The sequence below is a fragment of the Sceloporus occidentalis genome, unplaced genomic scaffold (genome assembly GCF_023333645.1).
Source record: "Sceloporus occidentalis isolate IW3139 unplaced genomic scaffold, rSceOcc1.0.p SCAF_86, whole genome shotgun sequence".
NCBI lineage: Eukaryota > Metazoa > Chordata > Lepidosauria > Squamata > Phrynosomatidae > Sceloporus > Sceloporus occidentalis.
The window spans coordinates 1,616,480-1,638,793 of NW_028317066.1; the positions used below are offsets into that span (position 1 = coordinate 1,616,480).

The 22,314-nt window shown below is 43.6% G+C and overlaps 1 protein-coding gene across 1 annotated transcript; it reads left to right on the top strand.

Annotated features, from left to right (window-relative positions):
• Positions 1 to 16,585: 16,585 nt before the first annotated feature.
• LOC149284987 (uncharacterized) lies at positions 16,586 to 22,098 on the top strand. Its single transcript, XM_089495962.1, has 3 exons — positions 16,586 to 16,679; positions 17,519 to 17,639; positions 20,938 to 22,098. Exons 1-3 carry the CDS (start codon positions 16,605 to 16,607, stop codon positions 21,663 to 21,665), a joined length of 924 nt encoding a protein of 307 aa, XP_089352088.1. The 5' UTR covers positions 16,586 to 16,604; the 3' UTR covers positions 21,666 to 22,098.
• The last annotated feature ends 216 nt before the right edge of the window (positions 22,099 to 22,314 follow it).

The window sequence follows — 22,314 nt, forward strand, 5'->3', positions numbered from 1 at the left end:
GGATAGCAGGGGGAATGGAAGAGGAGAGAGATATCTGTCAGGGTCCTAATTGCAGCCCCTCTTGCAACACAAAAGGCACTACTTTGAAAAAGGAACAGCTTTTATTGAAGAAGAAGATACATACAATAGAAGTGACTTTTTGTCAGGAATGAAAGAAAGTATAGTTATATCACTTTTATAACCATAAATTAATGCCACCCCATTAACCAATAAAGCTAATTAATTGGATAGCACTTCCCTGCGCAGTGTCCTCCCATCTGGGATTGTGGCAGCGTTTCTAAAAACTATTAAGCTCTCATGTGCCTTATCCCAACCACTGCACCTATCTCCTTGGACCACAGAACTCAGCCACACAACAGTTTAATTAACATTATGGCTTAACTATATATATATATATATATATATATATATATATATATTGAAACCCCATCAATCCTAATCTAATATGATACCGTATAAAAATATAGTAAGCATAAACACATAACAACACAATACAATATAACAATACCAATAACTCTCTGTGTTCTCCCTCCTTTTACAGAGACCAGTCTTTTAAACTCAAGCCTCTGTTAGAAGGATGATTCCCACACATTCCAATCCTAGCAAACAATCACATTCTTTAGCCATGATCTCTCTACCTTTTTCTAGTACAGTGGGCCCTCGCCTTACGCGGGGATCCGTTCCGGATCCCTCCGCGTAAGGCAAATTTTGCCTATGCTCAAGCCCCATTGTAAAGAATGGGGCTCGTGCATGGTGGCGCGGTGGCGCGCGGGGTGCAACAGGCGCATGCGCCCATGCAATTGAATGGGACGTGCCACCCCTTTTGCCCTGCGCGTGCCCTGCGGCTTGATAGCGTATGCTCAAGCCGCGTAAAGCGCACCCGCGTATGGCGCGGGCGCGCTGTATCTTCTATTAATGCACATATTAAAACATATTATTTTAACCCACCATAAATCCCATCTATCTTAACTCTAATCTAAACGTAAACCTAGAATCCCAAATGAATAAATGCATGAATAAAAGTATTCATGACATATTGTGATTTCAGGCTGGTGCTCCTTCCCTGAATGAGACTGGCCCATTGCGACCTCAGGCTGATGCTTCTTGCCTGAAACATTGAGACTGGCCCATGGTGACTTCAGTCTGATGCTCCTTGGATGAAGGATTGAGATGGTACAATTGTGACATCAGGGTGGTCCTCTTTACCCAAAGGATTGAGACTGGCCCATTGCAACCTCATGCTGATGCTTCTTTCCTGAAGGATTGAAACTGAACCATTGTGATCTCAGCCTGAGGTTCTTTGCCTGAAGAATTGAGATGGTACTATTGTGACTTCACCTGAAGGATTCAGACTGGCCCAATTTGAACTCAGGCTCATTATGACTTCACACTGATGCTCCTTGCCTGAAAGACTGAGATGGGAGAATTGTCACTTCAGACTGGTGATGTATACCTGAAGGATTGGGACTGGTCCATTGTGTGTCAGAAACAGTATATAAGGGTTCTGTCATAAAGAGTAAAAATATTAGGATTTGGTTATTAAAGAGGAGTTATAGTTGTAGTTCATAGTAGGTAGTGTAGAGTGATGGGTTATAGAAAGCATGTAGTGGGAAATTAGAAGGACAGATCGAGTGGCTTTTAGATGAAGGAGGGCGTTTGGAGAGGGGATGGGGTTGCAGCTGGAGATGGTTCTCAAGGAGGAGTGAAGCTGGCTTGGGAACACCGCTCTTCAAGGTGAGGCTGTCTGGGAGAAGGGAAGGGAAGTATACACAACCTTGGTATCTATGCAACCTCCGCTTGTGTTGCTTTAGCTTGGGAATTGGGGGCTGGCTTGGGGAGAGGTTGAGTGGGTTAAGAAGGGACCAAGTTCCTTTGGACTTCAGACTTTGCAAAAAGGTGTGAATGGATGTTTCTGCCTGGATTCATCAATAAAGCTTCTTTTGTTTCAAATGAGTTTTATTTTTTGAGCACAGGACTGACTCCAGATCTCACCGATTGCAAAGTCTCACAGTTTTAACTCCAATGGAGACCCAGGAAGAAGAAGAGTTCTTGGGGAACCCGGTGGTTCTGGAGATCCCGGTGGTGGAGGAGCAGGTGCCTTCTTCAGAGGAACTAGGAGCCAAGCCCAAGACTGTGAAACCTCCTGAAGCTCACACCATCCAGGCCACCACTGGAGGATTTAGGTTTCTGGCCCCAGAATGGGGAAAGGAAGGCCGTCGGGGGTCAGAGTGACAGCCTGGGACCTGGCAGTGGGGGAGTCCCTTGATAGCCACCCCAGGACAGAAGAACCCCAGGTAGACGTTTATTGAATGGAGGAAGACATAAAGGAATTAAAGGACCTTATGAAGTGGATGGCGTCGAAGTTAAAAATGCGGTGGAGGAAGATGTCAGAGACGAACCGAGGGCAGCTGATGCTCCTTGCCTGAAGCATTGAGACTGTCCCATTGTGATCATTGGTTTCCAAACTCTTCACCATTTTAGTCGCCCTCCTTTGGACATGCTCCAGTTTCTCACCGTCCTTTTTGAATTGTGGTGCCCACAATATTCCAGATGACCAAAGCAGAATAGAGTGGCACTATTACTTCCCTTGATCTATACACTGTACTTCTGTTGATGCAGCCTAAAATCGCATTGTCTTTGTTAGCTGCCACATGGCACTGTTAACTCATGTTCAACTTGTGGTCTACCTGGAAGTCCCGGATCCCTTTCACACAAAGTTTCATTCATCCAGGTGTCCCCATCCTATATCTGTGCATTTCATTTTTCTGCCCTTAATGCAGTACCTTACATTTCTCCATACTGAATTTCATTTTGTTAGCTTTGGCCCAGCTTTCTAGTCTATTCAGGTCATTTTGAATTTTCATCCTGTCCTCTGGGGTATTAGCTGCTACTCCTAGTTTGGTCTCATCTGCACATTTGATAATTATGCCTCCAATTCTGTCATCCAAGTCATTGATAAGGATGTTGAACAGAACCCCACTGGACACCCCATTGGTCACTTCTCTCCAGGATGAAAAGGAGTCATTGTTGAGCGCCCTTTCTTTTTGGCCGGTCAACCAATTACAAATCCATGTAACAGTTTCCTTGTCTAGCTTGTTTCATGTTTCTGGTTTATATACTGTTTAATTTGGTTAACTGCTACAGTGCTACCTCGGGTTACGAAATTAATTCGTTCCGCGGCGCCGTTCGTAACCCGATAAATTTCGCAACCCGAAAAGGCGCTGGAAAGCCGCTAGCCGCCCGCTAGCCGCGCTTTCAGATTTGAATTTCGCGCCGAAAAAAATTTCGTAACCCGAAAAAATCTTCGTAACCCGGAACAGTTTTTTCCTATCTAACTTTTTCGTACCCCGGAAATTTCGTAACGCGAGCAATTCGTATCCCGGGGTACCACTGTATTAGTGAATTACCAAGAGTGACCACCAGATGGCGCTCCAGGCTAGATGTTGGTGAGAAGCCCAAAGAGGCTGCAGTGCCCTGAGTATCCATAAGAGGGTGCCGTTGTATTAGGAATGTTCTTTATTGATAAAACCAAAGTCTATGGGGATTTTCCCATTGGCTCCCCATTCCTGAGGGGGCGTGGCCTCCTTCCCTTTACCTGGACCTTCCTCCACCCCCATTGGCTGCCTATTCCCCCCCCCCCCCAGTTGCTCTGAAAGCGAAAGGACCACCAGAAGGAAATGGGGGGAATTGAAGCACTGCATCATGGGAAATTTGCAACCGGGGGGTTTGCGGTGGTGAAACAGAGCAGAAGCAAAGTTGCATTCCACACCAGACCAATTCGGAGTGGAATCGGAGTGAATTTGGAAGCCATTTCTGTGCATTCACTTGTTAGCGATTTCGCCAAAATGAGGGGTCACTTTGGAATCACTGCGGAAGCCCCACAGAAGGAGCCCCCAATTAGACTGTTTTGATCATGCCAGGAAAGTAGAGAGATGGTTAGCCCTTAAATTAAAAGAGAAGAGAAATAGAAACCAAATTTTAAACATCAAGAAAGACGGGAAAATATTATCAAGACAAGAGGATATTAAACAGACCTTCTTTGAAAACTTATACGGAAGTGAAAATCTCAAGGTGGAAAACTTACTCGATTGGCGTAACATAGAAGAAAGAGTGAAACTAGATGAAGGACAGAGAAATTTCTTAGAGCCAGATATAACTATGGATGAAATTCTAGAAGCAATAGAGGAAGGGAAAGCCCATAAAACCCCAGATGGCTTTCCCTTATACAGTGGTACCCCGGGATACGAATGCGCCGCCTTACGAAATTTCCGGGTTACGAAAAAAATCCTTTCAATTAAAGAGTTCCGGGTTACGAAGGTTATTCCGGGTTACGAAGAAAATTTTTGGTGCTTTTCGGCGCGATTTCGCACGAAATCGCGGCTTTCGCTATTAAAGCCTATGGGCTTTTCGGCTAGCGAAAGTTTCCGGGTTACGAAAGCGGCGGCGGAACGAATTAATTTCGTAACCCGGGGTACCACTGTATTTGTATAAAGCATTCAAAGAAGAGTTATACCAAGTTTCGAAAGAAGCTCTTACTGGTAAAAGACCAGATACATGGAAAGAAGCGTTACCTTAATTGTGAAAGAAGGCAAACAGACGATGACCCCGCTAATTACAGTGCTACCTCGGGTTACGAAATTAATTCGTTCCGCGGCTCCGTTCGTAACCCGAAAAATTTTGCAACCCGAAAAGGCTTTCCGTTAGCGCTGGAAAGCCGCTAGCCGCGCTTCGCATTTGAATTTCGTGCCGAAATTAATTTCGTAACCCGAAAAATCTTTCGTAACCCGGAACAGTTTTTTCCAATCTAACTTTTTCGTATCCCGGAAATTTCGTAACGCGATCAATTCGTATCCCGGGGTACCACTGTATAGGCCTCTCTCGTTATTAAACTCTGACTACAAAATATACACAGCAATTTTGGCTAAAAGATTTTAAAAGATCTTAAGTAAAATTATTGATGTGGATCAGAAAGGTTTTCTCCCTGGAAGACAACTAAAAGAGGACACACGGCATGCCTTGAATATTTCGGAGGACTATCATAGACATAATGGCAAGCAGCCAGGTTTATTTCTTTTAGACCTACAAAAAGCATCCGATTCTGTAAATTGGAACACAATCTTTAAAATCTTAGAGGCGATGAATATAGGAGATCATTTTCGTAGACGGATAGAGAGATTGTATTCAGATCAAAAGGCTAATATTTTAAGATACGGAGAGAAAACCCCCTCCTTTCCAATTAAAAAGGGAACGCGTCAAGGATGCCCCTTATCTCCCCTTCTCTTCTTAGTTGTGATTGAGATTTTAATTAGGAAGGTAAAATTGGATATTGATTTGAAGGGAGTAACAATTAAAACACATACATATGAAATAAAAGCCTATGCAGATGATTTGTTTATAGATCTAGAGGAGCCCTTAGATAATGCAGATAAGCTTATCAAGGTCCTAAAAAACATTGGAGACTTTAGTGGTTTCAGAGTGAATTTACCAAAATCCGTGATTTTAATGAAAAATATGAATAAAGACCAAATGTCCAAACTAACCGGATTCAATGGAATTGAAGTTAAAGGGAAAATTAGATATTTAGGATTAATTATTTCAAATAAAACAAATGAACTCTTCGGGAATAACTATGGCTCTCTATGGAAAAACAATTAAAATGAAATTAATAATTGGAATAAACTGCACTTATCCTTCTTAGGTAAGATAGCTGGCATTAAAATGAAGATATTACCTAAAACCCTCTTTTTATTTCAAACTCTCCCTATTATAATCCCAGAGAAAATGCTTAACAATTGGCAAAGGGATTTAACAGACTTCATTTGGGAGGAAAAACCCTGGAGTAAAACTAAAGGTCTTACAAGACGCAAAGGAAAGAGGAGGGTTAATGGTTCCAAATATTAAATTATATGATGAGGCTAATTAAAAACTGGATTAATTTGCAGGATAAAGAATCATGAGAATTGGAAGGCAAAGGCCTTAAATTTGGAAGGTATGCTTTTCTCTTATATGACAAAGAAAAAGCAGATCCCTCGATTAACAATCATTGTATTAGACATGCGTTGTTTAGGATTTGGAAGAAGTATAAAGGTCGGATAGTTATGGGATTCCCAAAATGGGCCTCGCCTTAGAAGCCATTTGCAGAACGAAAATGGAGAGAGAAGGGAATTGGATTATTTATGACGATCTCTTAAAGTTTAAGGGTGAAGAAATAGAAATTAAAACACAAAAAGGTTTAAATTTACAAGGTTTTAATCTGAATTGGTTTGAATATCAACAAATTTACTCCAAAACGCAGCAAGACCTAAAATCACGGGAGAAAAAGAGGATAGTTCAGAGCTAGAAAAGCTTTTATTGATCAAAGGCTATCAAAAAGGTCTGATGGGTAAAATATAAAAGGTGTTGCTAAGCTGGGACTCAGGAGATTATCGCACTGCGTTCTGAGAACGTTCCTATCATCACGTGATGAGAACGTTCCTGGAACAGATATTACTGCATTAGTAAACTAGAACGTGATCAGAACGTGATCAGAACTGCATTTTACCGCACAGCGATTCCTGAAACCGTTCCAAGAACATATTCCACCAAGGCCGCCTCCGTCTCCTGATTGGCTGAAAGAATGACAGGCAGGGAGGCATTGAAGCAGGCAGGCGAGCGACTGCAGTGAGGGAAGGGGTGTGTGTGAGAGAGAGGGGGGGAAAGGAGGAGGGAGGGAAGGGAGGGAAGAAGGAGGGATCGGGAGGAAGGCAGGGAGAAAGAGAAATGGGGATGCAAGTTACATCCCAAACCTTCTTTGCAAGGCTGGGAAGAAGGAGGAGCTCCATGCAGGTCTCTTCAAGCCGAAGAAAAGCAAGTTGCCAGGGAGGGGACTGGGCCAAGGGCAGAGCCCCGGCAGCCATAGCAGCTCTTTAAACCGGTTAGAAAAGAAGAGTCCTCTGCTGTCATCCCAATTCCCCATTTTGGCTGCTTGTCAGCCTTTTGCCTCCTGTGTGTGTGCACATGTAATGTGTGCCTTCATAGAATCATAGAGTTGGAAGAGACCACAAGGGCCATCCAGTCCAACCCCATTCTGCCATGCAGGAAATCACAATCAAAGCATCCCCAACAGATGGCCATCCAGCCTCTGCTTAAAGACCTCCAAGGAAGGAGACTCCACTACACTCTGAGGAAAGAGTGTGTTCCACTGTCGAACAGCCCTTACTCTCAGGAAGTTCCTCCTAATATTGAAGTGGGATCTCTTTTCCTGGAGCTTGCATCCATTGCTCCGGGTCCTAGTCTCTGGAGCAGCAGAAAACAAGCTTGCTCCCTCATCAATGTGACATCCTTTCAAATATTTAAACAGGGCTATCATATCACCTCTTAATCTTCTCTTCTCCAGGCTAAACATCCCCAGCTCCTTAAGTCGTTCCTTGTAGGGCATGGTTTCCAGACCTTTCACCATTTTAGTCGCCCTCCTTTGGACACGCTCCTTTTTGAATTGTGGTGCCCAGAACTGGACACAATATTCCAGGTGGGGCCTGTGAGCTTCCCTCCCCGCTTTAATTCTTGTCTGGCTCTTTGCTATGGAATTCTGGGAGTTGTTTGCTTGCTTTTGTGTGTTGCTCCAAACAGAGGAGCTTTTGTGGGTTCCTTCCTGGAGGGAAGGAGGAGAAGGTCCTGGGCATCCATGCCATCCTTGCCTCCTGCAGGCTGCCAGCACAGGAGCCCCGCTGGACATGACACTAGAGGCCCCCGCAGTAGCAGCCAGACCCTCTCCCTCTTGCTCTCTGCCCTGGCCCCCTGTTTCCCTCTCTCTTTCTCTCTCTTTCCCTTCTTTCCTCTTCTCTCACTTGTCCCAACTTTCCTCCCTTCCCTCCCTCCTTCTTTCCCCCCTCACACACACACCCCTTCCCTCACTGCAGTCGCTCGCCTGCCTGCCTCCCTCCCTGCCTGTCATTCTTTCAGCCAATCAGGAGACGGAGGAATGAGAGAACGGATTTGAGAACACATAAGAATATCGCACACACTTCTGTTGGAACGTTCTCATCACGTTTCAGCTCTCTGGGAACACATTCATATCTGTACCCTCCTGGAACACATTTGGAACACATTTAAGCGTTCTGAGAACCCGATTGGAACACATACGTGCGGTATACTCAAATGCGTTCCGTTCTCATCACGTGATGAGAACGGTCTCAGAACGCAGTGCGATAATCTCCTCAGAGCAAGAAATAATCAAGCAATCAATGATAAAATTGGGCAAAGAAGGTTAGAGTATGTATGAACGAGGAGGAAGAGACACGGAAAGTGGGATTAGTTGGATGAGTGAGATAAGAAAGATAAAAGGAGCGAGGAGCTGATCTGAAGAAGGTATGAGATGGGAGAAGCCAAAGAACTGACTGTTGAACCTCTGAGTATAAAAGGCTGCATAGAAATATTGATACCTCATATACCTTGTCAATGTAACTGTTGGTTCTTTTTAGAAAGATGTATGTATGTATGTTTTACTTTAAACTCAATAAACTTTATTTAAAAAGAAGAAGAAAGGAATCGCCTGTGATAACTCAAAACGTTGTCGCGTGGATTCGCATTGTTGGACCCGCAGTGGCTTCGGATCTGAGCTGCAAAGAGCTGCAAAAACCTCCGTGTGAGAAACACAGTCTTTGAGATTTCACAAGGCTCTGTGGTTTTGGGAACAAGACACTAATTATCATAATTGTTGTTGATAATAATAATAATAATAATAATAATAATAATAATAATATCCCATTCTCCCTCATAAAGGGACACAACTGAAATTACAAGTTTAAGAAAATAAACTCCCTTTTCCTGGAGTCTGCACCCATTGCTCCGTCTCCCGGTCTCCTCCGCTGGGAGGAGGGAGAGCGTGGAATTCTGGGAAAGGCTGGTGGTTGGTTTGGAGCCTGAATAGGGTTCTAGAAGGCTGGTGGCTTTGACCGTTGGCTGCTTAGGAAGAAGAAGGGCTCCTTCTGGGTTTCCTTGGCAGGAAAGGGAAGGTGGGGGCCTTGAGATGGCGATGGGAGACCCCCAAATTTGGTTCCTCTGTGAGAAGGATGGCTGAGGGGTAAGAGCCCCCATTTTGGAGCCAAGGATGGGGGTCTGGAGGGTCTTCTGTAGGGAGGCAGCTTTGGGGGCTGGAAGCAAGGAAGCCCCCCCTCCCCTCTTCTCTGGCTGCCAGGCCTCCTCTCCTCTCTTGGGAGTCTCTGTGGGGCCCTGAGATTTTAGAGAGGGATCCAAGAGAATCAAAGGGAGGCTCTTAAATCCCTCCACTTGCAAGATACAAGGTGTTGGATGTAACCTTTAAAGCCCTACATGGCTTGGGTCCAGACTACTTGCAGGATTGCCTTCTTCCACACAGTCCTCCCTGCACTGGAAAAAGTCTCCTAAAGCCTAAGAAGACTAGATTGGCTACAACAACCCAGATGACCTTTTCTTCTGGCTCTCCTAGGCTTTGGAATGACCTTCCGGAAGAGATGAGTCACATCACCACCTTAGAAGCCTTTAAAAAGGCTGTTAAGGCGGATCTCTTTCAGCAGGCCTTTCCAGATTAGACTTTTCACTGTCACTGACACTGTTATTGATACCGATACCCCGGCTACCCTGCATAGATAGAAGTTCTCCCCTCAGCCTCTCCACCCTAATGTTAGACCATTTTATCTTTCTCTTATCTGTATTGTAATTTATCTTACTTAGAGCCCATAAAGACAGGCCAAAACAAAGCTCCTTTGGATCACTTTGGAGGTATGCTATTTAAATGATGCATGTGTCCTAAGAGGCCAGAAGCCATGACAAAGCAATGCTACAGTCCTAAGGACTGGGGTACAGCTTTGGTGCAGCTTCTGGCCTCTTAAGATGCATGTGTCTCTGAACAGCATTCCTCCAAAGTGACCCAAAGCAGCTTTATTTTGGCCTTTCTGTTCAGGCCCATAATTTACTTCTATAATTGGGACTGGGGTGCAGGAGCAGGAGGGTTAGGGTTTGGCTATTATTTTAAATGTATATTGTATTTTATTACTTTTTCTTGTAACCCACCTTCATTCCTTCAGGAAAAGGCAGGATCTAAATATATCATCATCATCATCATCATCATCATCATCATCATCATCATCATCATCATCATATTCACCCAGAGTTAGAGGGCATAGGAGTGGAGTGGAGTCATCACTGTTTTATATAATGATGCAGAAATGCATCAGTCAGCCGCCTTCAAAGGAGATAGAAGGAGATGACATTGTAGATTCTTTTCTGTGTATTAAGTGAACTTTGGATAGAGTAGAAGAATGTAAATTGAGTAACAAGATAGAAGTGTAGTAGTAAAGTAAATATGAAATAGAGAAAGAAAGGAAAGTTATGATACATGGTAAAGTATAGAATAAATTAGAAGTGAGGAAGCTGAAATGAGATCTTTCTTATTCTTCTAGAAAGGAGAAAGAAAGGGAGAAAGAAGATAGAGGTGGTAAAAAGAGAGGTATGTAGTTGAAGGTATGTGTAAGTGTAGAAGGTAGAGGATAGAGTTGGGTAGAGTGGAATGATGAGAAAGAGAGTGGTAAAGTTATGAAGGAGAGAGAGAGAAAGGAGGAGAGAGGTGGAAAGAATCAGAAAGAAGGTAGTAGGGAGGTAGGATGACATGCAGTTTAAAGAATAGAGGAGGTAGGAAGGAGAAAGATGTAGATGGAAGAAGTAGATGCTAATAATAAGAACAAAAAAAGAATAAGTGTGATGTATGTTTGAATCGTAATTTTATTGATTATATGGTTGTTTATTCTGAAAATAAAAATAATTTGAACATTATTTATAGTTTGACCTCAGTATCTGCTGAGGTTTGGTTTCAAGACCCCACTTAGTAACCAAAATCTGTGGATGTTCAAGTCCTATTACAAACAATGGGGTTGTAGTATGATGCGCCTTACATAAAATGGCAAAATCAAGGTTGGCTTTTGGGGGATATATTGAGATGCAGAATCTGTGGATCCTGAGAGCTGACTGTGAAATGTTAAAAAGCAGTTGAAATCATCCTATTAAGAGAAATGCAACCCATGTAATTGGACTCATGGAGAAGTGGTCAGATGGAACCAAGGAGAATGTGTTTCTTTGGTTGGTTTCCCTGGAAAGAACTGAGAATCTTGGCCAAGGTGGGAGTTGAGTCAGTTGAGGCTGAGAGAAGGAGGAGAGACCTCAGGACAAGAGCATTTCTCTGGGTTAGTTTGCCTGTTTCCTATTTTATGTTAGTGTTTTGAGTACTGTCTTTCTTACAGTGGAACCTACTCCTGCTTTGTGAAGGCATCACAAGTTGGACTGGTTGATCTCACCTGAAAGCATCCTTCTTATTAATTCCTATTGTATGATCTTTGAACTGTATGGTTGTGTTATTTATTACATTTCATCCCACCTTTCTCCCATGGATGGGTCTCAAGGTGGCTTAGGATACAAAATATAGAATGAACAAAAGCATTTCCACGTTTGGAAGCTTCAGTGAGTTGAAAAGATTGGTCACCAGAACACCTAGGTCAGACCATATAACACCAGTATCCCTACATTGGCTGCCAATTAGCTTCTGGGCGCAATACCAAGCGTTGCTTATTACCTTTAAAGCCCTACATGGCTTGGGCCTGAGCTACTTGAGGGAATGCCTATCCCTACACCATCCGCCCCTCACTCTCAGAACATCTGGGAAGAATCTATTAGATTACCCAAAGGTCAGGCTAAGAACAACTTCTCACAGAGCATACACAGCCATGGTCCCCAAGTTATGGAACAACTTGCCGGAGGAGATCCATCTTAACACCACCTTGGATGCTTTCAAGAAAGGACCAGGCATTAATCTTCCAAAACATGCATCTGATAAAGATCTCAGTTCTTCCAAAATCTGAATCTGATAAAATTAGATGCGGTCTATGAAAGCTTATGCTATAAACTTCTTTCTCTCAGTCTCAGAGGTGGTACAAAATCTCTTTGCTTTAAGTGCTTGTTCCCCATTATTCTTAGTATGACATTATATGAAACCATCTTGTATTATGGCAGGGACAGGGGAGTCTCTTTTAGCCTAAGGGTCAATTTTCACCTTCAAAGAGGTTTTCTAAGGCCACATTCAATTGGTGGGTATGGCAAAAGAATGAGACGAAAAATCCTGTTTGGGGTCCCTTCCGACTTTAGGGCCCTTTCATCCTCCATTTTGGGTTCTCTGAAGGCTGCCAACTGCCAAGCACTGAGGCAGAGGGAGCCATTTTGTGTCCTGGCGGCCATTTTGTGTCCCGGTGGCCTTTTTCGTTTCTGTCAGCCATTTTGTGTTCTCGTGGACATTTTGTGCTGCTTGTGACTGTGGGGAATAATGTTCCGGAACATTCTCTGAAGCCTCAGTTGAACATGTCAGGGAATGACATGGATGTGGCCACTAGGTGGAGCTGTTGTGCACGTTATATACAGTTCTAGTGGCAGTTATATGTGTCAGCATTCGAACAGTGCATCATCGGAATGTTGATGCAACTGTCAACTGTCCTTCCTAACTGTCACTGAGAGACAGAGTGAGACAGTTGGTGTGTGAGAGCAACTGCCTCTCTGTGGTTGGTGTTACTGTGGCTGCGTCACAGGTTGTGTTATTGTTGTTGGTTGGTGTAAATAGTGTGTATTAGAGACGGTTGTCCAATACACTGTGTATATATATTTTGTAAATATTGCAAACGAAGGATAAAGTCCTGGTGAAGAGTGAAGGCTTGTTCTGTGGTTATTTCTCAAGCCTGGAGCTCATGTCCGTTTGCAGTGGTGAAGGAATATGTCCTTCTTGACCAGAATACCTTTGCAGACATCTCCACAGATTCCTTCTCCCTGGCGTCCTGTCGATGTGGTTCAACTCAGCAAGTGGTTGTGGTGGACAAAGCACGTCTTTCCACACGCCCCAACAGAACAGAGGTTCCTCTTTCTCTCTCTGAGGCTCCAGAGCGAGAAGGAGGCCAGGTTCCTTGGGCCAAAAAGAGGGTTGTGTGTCCCTTTGTGCCTCTGACCCTCCATTTTGGGGGGAAGGAAGGAAGGAAGGAAGGAAGGAAGGGGCCTGTGAGGCTCTGAAGAAGGGGAGGCAGGGACTCAGGGCCAGTGGGGAGGCTGGGCTTTGGGGGCTGGGAGAGAGAGGTGGGAAGAGACCCTCCCTTTGAGCCCTAGCTGGGGAGGGTCCCACCGGTCCTTGCCTCCCCCTTTGGGAAAGGAGACCCCCTCAGCCCCTGGACTCACTCCCGCCACTCATTCCTAGGGCTGGGACTCAGAGGAGTTTCCTAGGCATTGTCACCTTCTGCCCTCCATGGCCATTGGCACTGACCTTTTCCCATTGCCTTCCCTCCCTCAGCCCTGTGGACCTCCTCCTCCTTCGCACTCGGAGCAACCCTTCTCTACGGCTGAGGAGACGGCCTCTGACCCAGGAAAGCTCCGGCCATAAAGGACTGCAGGAGAGGCCTTTCTTTGGCTGCAGGAATCAGGGTCTTTGTACTGAAGGTAGGTCTTTATTCCTGGAGCTGAAAGAGGACCTTTGTTTGAATGTTTCAGTCCAGGATTGTATGGAAGGGTTGCAGCTGAGAGACTGAGCCCATGCTTTGCAGGCATAAAGCCCCAAATTCAGACTGTGGCAGCATTGTCTTCCCAGAAGGTGGAAGTGAGATTTCCAGACCCCAGACACACAGTGCACCAGTGAGTCCTTTGTGTGGGGACTGTGTGTATGTGTTGTTTACTAGAGCTTTGTGAGGTATTTTTTTCTCTGGGTTTATAAAATGAATTTACATAGGTCTCCAATTCCCAAAAATGAGCATAATCATTTTTGATTATGTATTTGATTATTGTAGATGAAGGGAATGCTATGGATATAGTATATCTTGATTTCAGTAAATCTACAATCTTCACTCATAAACCTATACATTTATAGATTTTTGTTGTATAAGTGCAACATATTCAGCAGTGTGCATCTTTTTAAAAAATATACAAGGAGAAGTAAAGAAATTGTGATTTTGACAATAGATCCGTTCAGAAACAATGCACACAAATGTACATGCCTCAGTTTCTGTGTGGTTTTAGCAAGCAGAGGAAGGAGGTGCATACCTCATGCTCCTGCTATGACTGACACACAGAAACACACAAATCTTGTAATTGTAAATTTGTAAACTGCTTTGATCCTTTAGGAAAGGTGGTATATACATATATTTATTATTATTATTATTATATTATAAACACAGCAGTTAAGCTCAGAGATTTTTCTCATTTGTAAAAATGAAATGATTATTTTCACCAATGTCTAAATGGGGAAGGGGGTGAAATGAGGGGAGGCCATTGATCAGGCCATTGAAGAAATACATGTCTTATCCAGCCTAGGGGCCAGAGTTTCTCCACCTGGAATATAAATAATAGAATCAAAGAATCATAGAGTTGGAAGAGACCCCAAGGGCCATCCAGTCCAACCCCATTCTGCCATGCAGGAACTCTCAATCAAAGCATCCCTGACAGATGGCCACCCAGCCTCTGCTTAAAGACCTCAAAGGAAGGAGAGTCCACTGCACTTCAAGGAAGGAGTGTGTTCCACTGTCGAACAGACCTTACTGTCAGGAAGTTCCTCCTAATGTTGAGCTGGAATTTCTTTCCTGTAGCTTGCATCCATTGTTCTGGGTCCTGTTCTCTGGAGCAGCAGAAAACAAGCTTGCTCCCTCCTCAATATGACATCCCTTCAAAAATTTAAACAGAGCTATCATATCACCTGTTAACTTTCTCTTCTCCAGGCTAAACATCCCCAACTCCCTAAGTCATTCCTCATAAGTCATGGTTTCCAAATCCTGCACCACTTTAGTTAATAATAATAATAATAATAATAATAATAGGTTTTATTTATATACCGCCCAATCACTGGGAATCCGAGCGGTTTACAATAGAGGGGATAACAGACAGTTCCCTGCCCACAGGCTTACAATCTAAAAGACACGACACTAAAGGAGAAGGGAATGGTGAGGGGGGGGGGGGGGAGGGAATCACGTCCAGCATTCTTCTCTCCCTCTGTGGCCTGGACCAAGGCAGATGGACCGGAGGGAGGGCTCTTCTTCTTCAGGCTAGTTGCCCTCCTTTGGACACACTCCAGTTTCTCAACATCCTTTTTGAATTGTGGTTCCCAGAACTGGACAAAATGTTCAAGGTGGGACCTGACTAGAGCAGAATAGAGTGGCACTATTACTTCCCTTGATCTAGACCTTATACTTCTATTGATGCAGCCCAAAATCGCTTCTTTGCGAGAATGACATGGGGAACCTTACTGAAATCAAGATATACTATATCCATAGCATTCCCTTCATCTACAAAGGCCTTACTGAAATCAAGATATACTATATCCATAGCATTCCCTTCATCTACAAAGGCCTTACTGAAATCAAGATATACTATATCCATAGCATTCCCTTCATCTACCAAGGACTAACTGAAATCAAGATATACTATATCCATAGCATTCCCTTCATCTACCAAGATCATCTACCGAGATTAGATTTGTCAGGCATGACTTCTTTCTCTGAAACTAATATTGACTTTTTGTGTTTATGGCATTGCTTTCTAGATGTTCACAGACTCTCTGTTTAATGATCTGCTCTTTAATCTTTCCATAATGAAGATGGTCCTCCTCCTCCTCTTCCTCTGCATTAAAGAGAAATCAAATTCTCATCAGTGATGATGACGCAGCATGGAAAAATTAACATTCCTGCCTTTAAAGTCTTTTTTAAAAATAATTTTTATTGAAACTAAAGTACTTACAATGAATTTTATACAATGCATAATTATGCATATATATGTTCTACATTCTATTGTAACTTATTGGAATTTAAAGTTTGGGGAGGCCTGAATCCTGTTGGTTAAACCTAGCGTAGACCGACTCAACCCATAATTGACTAGTGAGTCAATCTATAGGTAAATCCAAGAGACTGAGTGAGTCTACTCTGATCAGGACTAAGTATAGGATTGGATACAGGCTAAGATTTAGTCTTACTTGTGGCTAGAACAGGACATTCCCAAGCCAAAATGGCCAGGCAACAGTGTGGAAAATAGGCACTCTCCACATCGGCAGAGACACACTCAGAATTGTGACTTCTCTGCAGGCAGAAGGCTGCCATGGGAATTGGTTGTTCCCTTCCCATCAGCTCAATCCTCTGGTGTCCCCCCCGATCCTGGTAGGAAGGCTGGATCCCATGGAAGGGGGGCAACCAGAGAAGAGAGAGCTCCTTTCCTGCCCTTTTTGACCGGGCAACTCCCTGGGGGATGGAGGGCAACTGCTTTGGCCAATGGGAGAATGGGAGGCCACTAGGCCAGGAAGCCTGACCCAGCAGAACCCTCTATGCTCCAGTGTTGCTCCGTGTGGAATTGGGCTAGGAAGCAAATGCCCACCTCTGCATTGGCCCAACGGAGGCATATGTCATCTGCGTGTGTCACCAGCAGGATGCTGTTCTCTGTGTCTTTGAGTGCTGAAGGGTTTCTTGCTAAGCCAATCCTAACCCTGGGCCCTTTTCTCAGGACCTTCATCTTGGCCTCCTTGTACACGGCTTTGAGGCCTCTCTTTCTGGAAGTGACCCAAGTGCGAGACCACAAGGACACCTGCCCACCTGATGGCCAACACAGAGGCCAACCGGAGGGAGTTGGGCTCCAAGAGAAGGAGGCTGCCGAGGTACAAGAAGTCTTTGGTGAGTCACTATTCTATTAGCTTCAACTGTGTCACTGCTGGGCCAATTTATGAAAGGAATGAAATACAATACTGTCCGACTTTGGCAGAGACAGTCCTGGTTAATCCTCTGTCATCCCAATATTTCAAGGGCTTTTAAAATGTCCTGGTTTCTCTCTTCTCCTCCCACTTTCCCAGTTCTTCAGCTCATTTCAATTTTTGCATAATGATTGCCAAGGAGTTTGCAGCCCATCAACTCAAAAGTGGGGGTTGGAGAAGAAAGAAGGGGGCAGGGACTTGCCCTTGCTAGGAGTCTGAGGCAAAAACAAACTGTTGTGCCCTTTCCCACTTGTGTGATCTTCTTCATAAACAACTTTGTCTATCTTCACCACTTTTTGCTGTTGCTTGTCCACATATGTCTTGTTTTTTCCATCTGTGCAATGTTGGGGGATATGGGAGAATGTCTCTGGATCTAAATTGGGGGTGGCTCCGTGGCCCTCAAGCCCACAGTGCTCCCCAGAACTGTTTTTTAAAAATGACATTCGCCTCTGAAATTTGGCAACAAATGGCTAAATGCACTATAATCTTTGGAGGCTAAAGGTACTATACGTGTTGAGATAGTCAGTATTCTAATCTATCATTAATATCCCAGCTATGACCTAAATTATATTGTATATTACATTGAAAGAATTTGAGACAAACTGGACCTCAAAGGCAGTAGCTTTTTTCTTGCTAACAGCAATTAAAGTTTATTTTCTGGACTAAATTCTGAGGAGATCAAATAATTTTTGGGATGCATCATGTGCTTCTCCCTCCCCTTTTATTAGTCATTCTCTGGATGAGGGCTATTTTCTGTTGCAGGTGACCTTTGCGGATGTGGCAGTATATTTCACTGAGGAGGAATGGAAACTGCTGACGAAGAAGCAGCGGCTTATGTACAAGGATGTGATGATGGAGAATTATGAGAATGTGGCCTCTGTGGGTAAGGAAGCTGAATTCATTGCCCTTACTATGAAGACTGAGGGCCCTTTCATTCTACATTATCATGGCACTATGATTCCACTTTAGAATTATAGAATCAAAGACTTTAAAGAGATAACAAGGACCATCTAGTTCAACCCCTTGCCATGCAGGAAACACATTGAAAGCATCACCAGCAAATGGCCACCTAGCCTTTGTTTAAAGATCTTCAAAGACCTTTAAAGACCTTCAAAGAAGGAGCGCTTTAGAAGATAATAATAATAATAACAACAACAATAATAATGAGGTGCCACCATGCTCTGAGGGAGTATATTCCACTGTTGAATAGCTCTTACTGTCAGGAAGTTCCTCCTAATGTTTAGGTAGAACTTCTTTTCCTGTGGCTTGTGTCCAATGTTCCGTGTCCTTTGCTCTAGAGCAGCAGAAATCAAGCTTGCTCCATCCTCAGTATCTCTTCAAATATTTGAAGAGGGCTATCCACTCTTCACCTTCTCTTCTCCAGGCTAAACATTCCCAGATCCCTAAACTACTCCTCATAGGACTTGATGGTTTCCAAACCCTTCACCATTTTTATTGCTCTCCTTTGGATAAACTCCAGCTTCTCAACATCCTTTTTGAATTGTGGTGACCAGAAATGGACACAGTATTCCAAGTGAGGGTCTGACCAAAGTAGAACAGAATTGCACTATTACTTCCCTTAATCTATAACACAGAATCAAAGAGTTGAAAGAAACTAGAAAGGCCATCCAGTCCAACCCCCTGCCATAACACTATACCCATATTTATGTAGCCTAGAATCACATTGGCCTATTTAGCTGCTGCATCAAACTGTTGACCCAGGTGCAAGTTGTGGTCTACCAGGACTCCTAGATCCCTTTCACACATAGTTTGTCGTAGCAGCTTTCTGTGAAATCTTGGAATTTGAAGTTTAGTGAGTCATTGCTCTCCCCTTAATAAAGATTCTAAATATCCTATCCGAAACTGTCAATTATAGGATTTTGTGGGAGGGAACAATGGAGATAAATGCTTTTTGACTCCAAATGCTCCTCAGCCCATCCCTGACCAAGATTCCTGGCTTTTTTGGCCCCTCTTCAAGCCTTTTGAGACTCAGGAGAGACTTCTTGGGTAAAATCCCTTTGTTGGCCCTGCAATGGCTTAAAGAACAATGGCAATGTTCTCTAATGTTTCTTTTCCTACCGGAGCTTGCTTAGTTCCATGGCTGATTCCAGAGGCCCTTTGTTACCCAGAATGCTGGAGTCTGGGGAGGACACCCGCAAGTGCTATGCTTTTAGGGGAATTAGGTACTTAGCTGAAAGGAGATATAAAGTTTGTTTGGGGCAAGAGCGACCTTGGGATTCAGCTTAACTATACTAGGATTGGAAGCACACAAAACTCCAAAGGCATTTGAAATAGGTTTTTTATTTTTTATTGAGGGGAGAAGCATAATACACACACACAGACACACACACACACACACACACACACACACACGTAAGTGTTCACATACATGCACAAGAACTAGATAACAGGTGGGAGTGGTCATGTGAAGACACACCCAACTAAAGGTGGTGGCAGGTTTGGGTGTGCAACGCCGGTACCCTGGTGAGATCAAACTCTTTACCCAAAAAAGGCTCTGAAGCTGAATGTAAAGTTCAAAAGGGGGGAAATTTAATTTAAAGGACAAAATAAAGAGTTTTCTCCTCCCCAGCTCTAAATAAAAGATACTTTACAGTTCAGCAATCTTCCGGATGTCACCTTTCTGGGTCTGATGTTGGTTTGCTCTCCTCACTCAATGGAGCTGGTGCAGGGTCTTTCAGCTCCTGAATTCCTCTATTCACTTGCTGATGGTAACTAATTCGGCTGAGACCTGGTAACTGAAATGGCTAAGTTGGTAACTAAAATGGCTAAGTTGGTAACTAAATTGGCTAAAGTGTAAGAAATGCCCTTTCCAGCTGTGTGGGCCTGTTTGCCACCAAAAAGACAGCTCTCTGCCTGCTCTCAGCAAAGACCGCTCCAAACCAAAAACCTCCAGCTACAGCAGAGCATGCTGGGAAAGGGCAAACCAAACCTGGAAATAATGCAGGGGAATCCTACAGCTCCTCCCACAAACTAATACAATGACTTTTCTACACTAAAATAATCTAAGGCCTGAACCAATGTGAAAGAAAATGCAGGGGAAAGTTTCAATCAGTCCTGGCAGGACATCACAGGTCAAGAGATGTAAGTCTTTCATAATGGTAATACTTTACCTAGGTGGATCTTGATTCCAATTGCTGAGGGTTCGAAATGGGAAGAGAAGTCAGGAGCTCATACAACAAGTGGGGTTGGCGACTGCATTGAGGTGCTTAGCCATGTAAACTGACTGTCTGTCTGTCTGTAATCGGACTGAAGTCAAACAACAGCCAGTCAGGGTAGATATTTATGCTGTAATTTTTGCTTGGGAGCAGAAACCGAGTGTCCAAAAGGGTTTAAATCGCTTTAGAATGTGTCCTGGGGGGAAGAATGGTCTGGAACCAAATTGAATGCAATGAGTGCTTGGAGCAAATAAATCAGACAAAAAGGATTAGCACACTGGCTCTCAGTCCTTCTTGGCTCTGAATTCCTATCATGTTCACAAGCCAATATACAGAACAATCTCAGGGTGACGCTCCGAGATGCAGCTCAACAATAACACAGCAGAGTACAGAAGCAAATATCCAGATATAGATATTGGCAATGCACTGACCTCTTTTTACACTCAAAATCTATCTGAGTTACAAAATAATACAAATATTTGCAAGCTCTCCTCTCCGAGTTCCTTCACCTTCACCATCTCTTGTACACATAACTCTAATCCAGTCCACACCAAGCTGCATGTGACCTGTATACTGTATTGGTTGGGAGTCATATCCTGGTGCCAAACAGTAGGAAGTGACCTCTGCAGTTAGTTTGCATCATACCTTGGGCTCTGACTCAGGACTCTATGGCAGTCTCACAAGATATGATGCCATCTGTCAATCAAAGTATTTTTGCACATGTTTCATGGAATATTTTTTCAACAGTCCTTTGACTATCTGCTTCCATGGATTCCCTCAAGGCAGTCCCCATCCAGTCTCTTCTTTGCTAGCTCCTATGAGTAAGGATAGAATCATTCCATGGATTTAGGAGCATAAGCAGCAGGGTCATGCTTGGGTTCCTCACAGCAAATTTGTTAATTTAGCCTCAAATAAGGAGGGGTTAATGAGGGCTAAATCATGGGGTAACACCCTCCTCTCTTAACTCTGATTTTCAATCTTATCTGTCATTGTCCTTCTTTACAGAAGAACATTTGAGTCATCAGAGAGTCTACACAGCAAAGACGTCACATAAATGCCACCATTGTGGGAAACGTTTTGCTTACAAGTCAATCCTTGTCATACATCAGAGAATCCACACAGGAGCAAAGCCATACAAATGCCAGCATTGTGGAAAATGTTTCTCGTCGAAATCTTACCTAGAGATACATCAGAGAGTCCACACTGGAGAGAATCCATACAAATGCCAGCATTGTGAGAAATGTTTTTCGTCGAAATCATACCTAGTGATACATCAGAGAGTTCACACTGGAGCGAAGCCATACAAATGCCAGCATTGTGGGAAACGTTTTTCATCGAAATCTTACCTAGAGATACATCAGAGAGTCCACACTGCCGAGAATCCATACAAATGCCAGCATTGTGGGAAATGTTTTTCATCGAAATCAAGCCTAGTGAGACATCAGAGAGTCCACACTGGAGAGAAGCCTTACAAATGCCAGCGTTGTGGGAAATGTTTTTCTGACAAGTCAGTCCTAGTGAAACATCAGAGAGTCCACACAGGAGAGAAGCCATACAAATGCCAGCATTGTGGGAAATGTTTTTCTGAGAAGTCAGTCCTAGTGAAACATCAGAGAGTCCACACAGGAGAGAAGCCATACAAATGCCACCATTGTGGGAAATGTTTTCCTCAGAAGTCACACCTAGTGGCACATCAGAGAGTCCACAGAGGAGAGAAGCCACACAAATCCTAACATTATATTTGTCAATAACGAATACAACAAATATATTTTCAATCCAGCAGTGCAAAGAAAAGGCCCTTGTCATCTTATTTGTAAAACTTGTCTGTCAATATGTCTCTATGTTTTCAAGTTGGATTTTGTTAAGTTTAGGTTTTAATTGCCAATGGTATAGATAATTGCTTTGGGTTGTCAATTTGGCTGGGGATTGTGGGTTGTGGTATAGGTTAGGTAGATGGGAGGTTGGGATTTATTGCAGCTGGTTAGAATAGTTATGGGAATTATAGCTTTTGCAATGTGTGGGATTTTGGCTTAAGAAAGTTGGAGGCCGGCATTAAGAGAAAGGGCTAGTTTCTGGGAATGGCAAAAGGGGGCCTTGTTACCTGTGGGGCAGAGACTGTGGAAATTGAAGGTGGGGGTTAAGTTTGGAAGAGGGTCATGTTTTAGGTTTTAGGGGTTTTAATGTATTGTTTGGATTGGAGTGGTCAGTTCTGGCTTAAACACTGAATTTCTATGTGTTCTCAATAAAGTTCTTTACTGTTTCAACACACTGGACTTTGATGCACAAAATTTCTGAATTTGCCCAAAACTGACCCTTTCTTCTCTCCTCAGTTCTCTTCTCCATTCCCAGCCATAAGAACAGCACAGACACAAACATACAGGA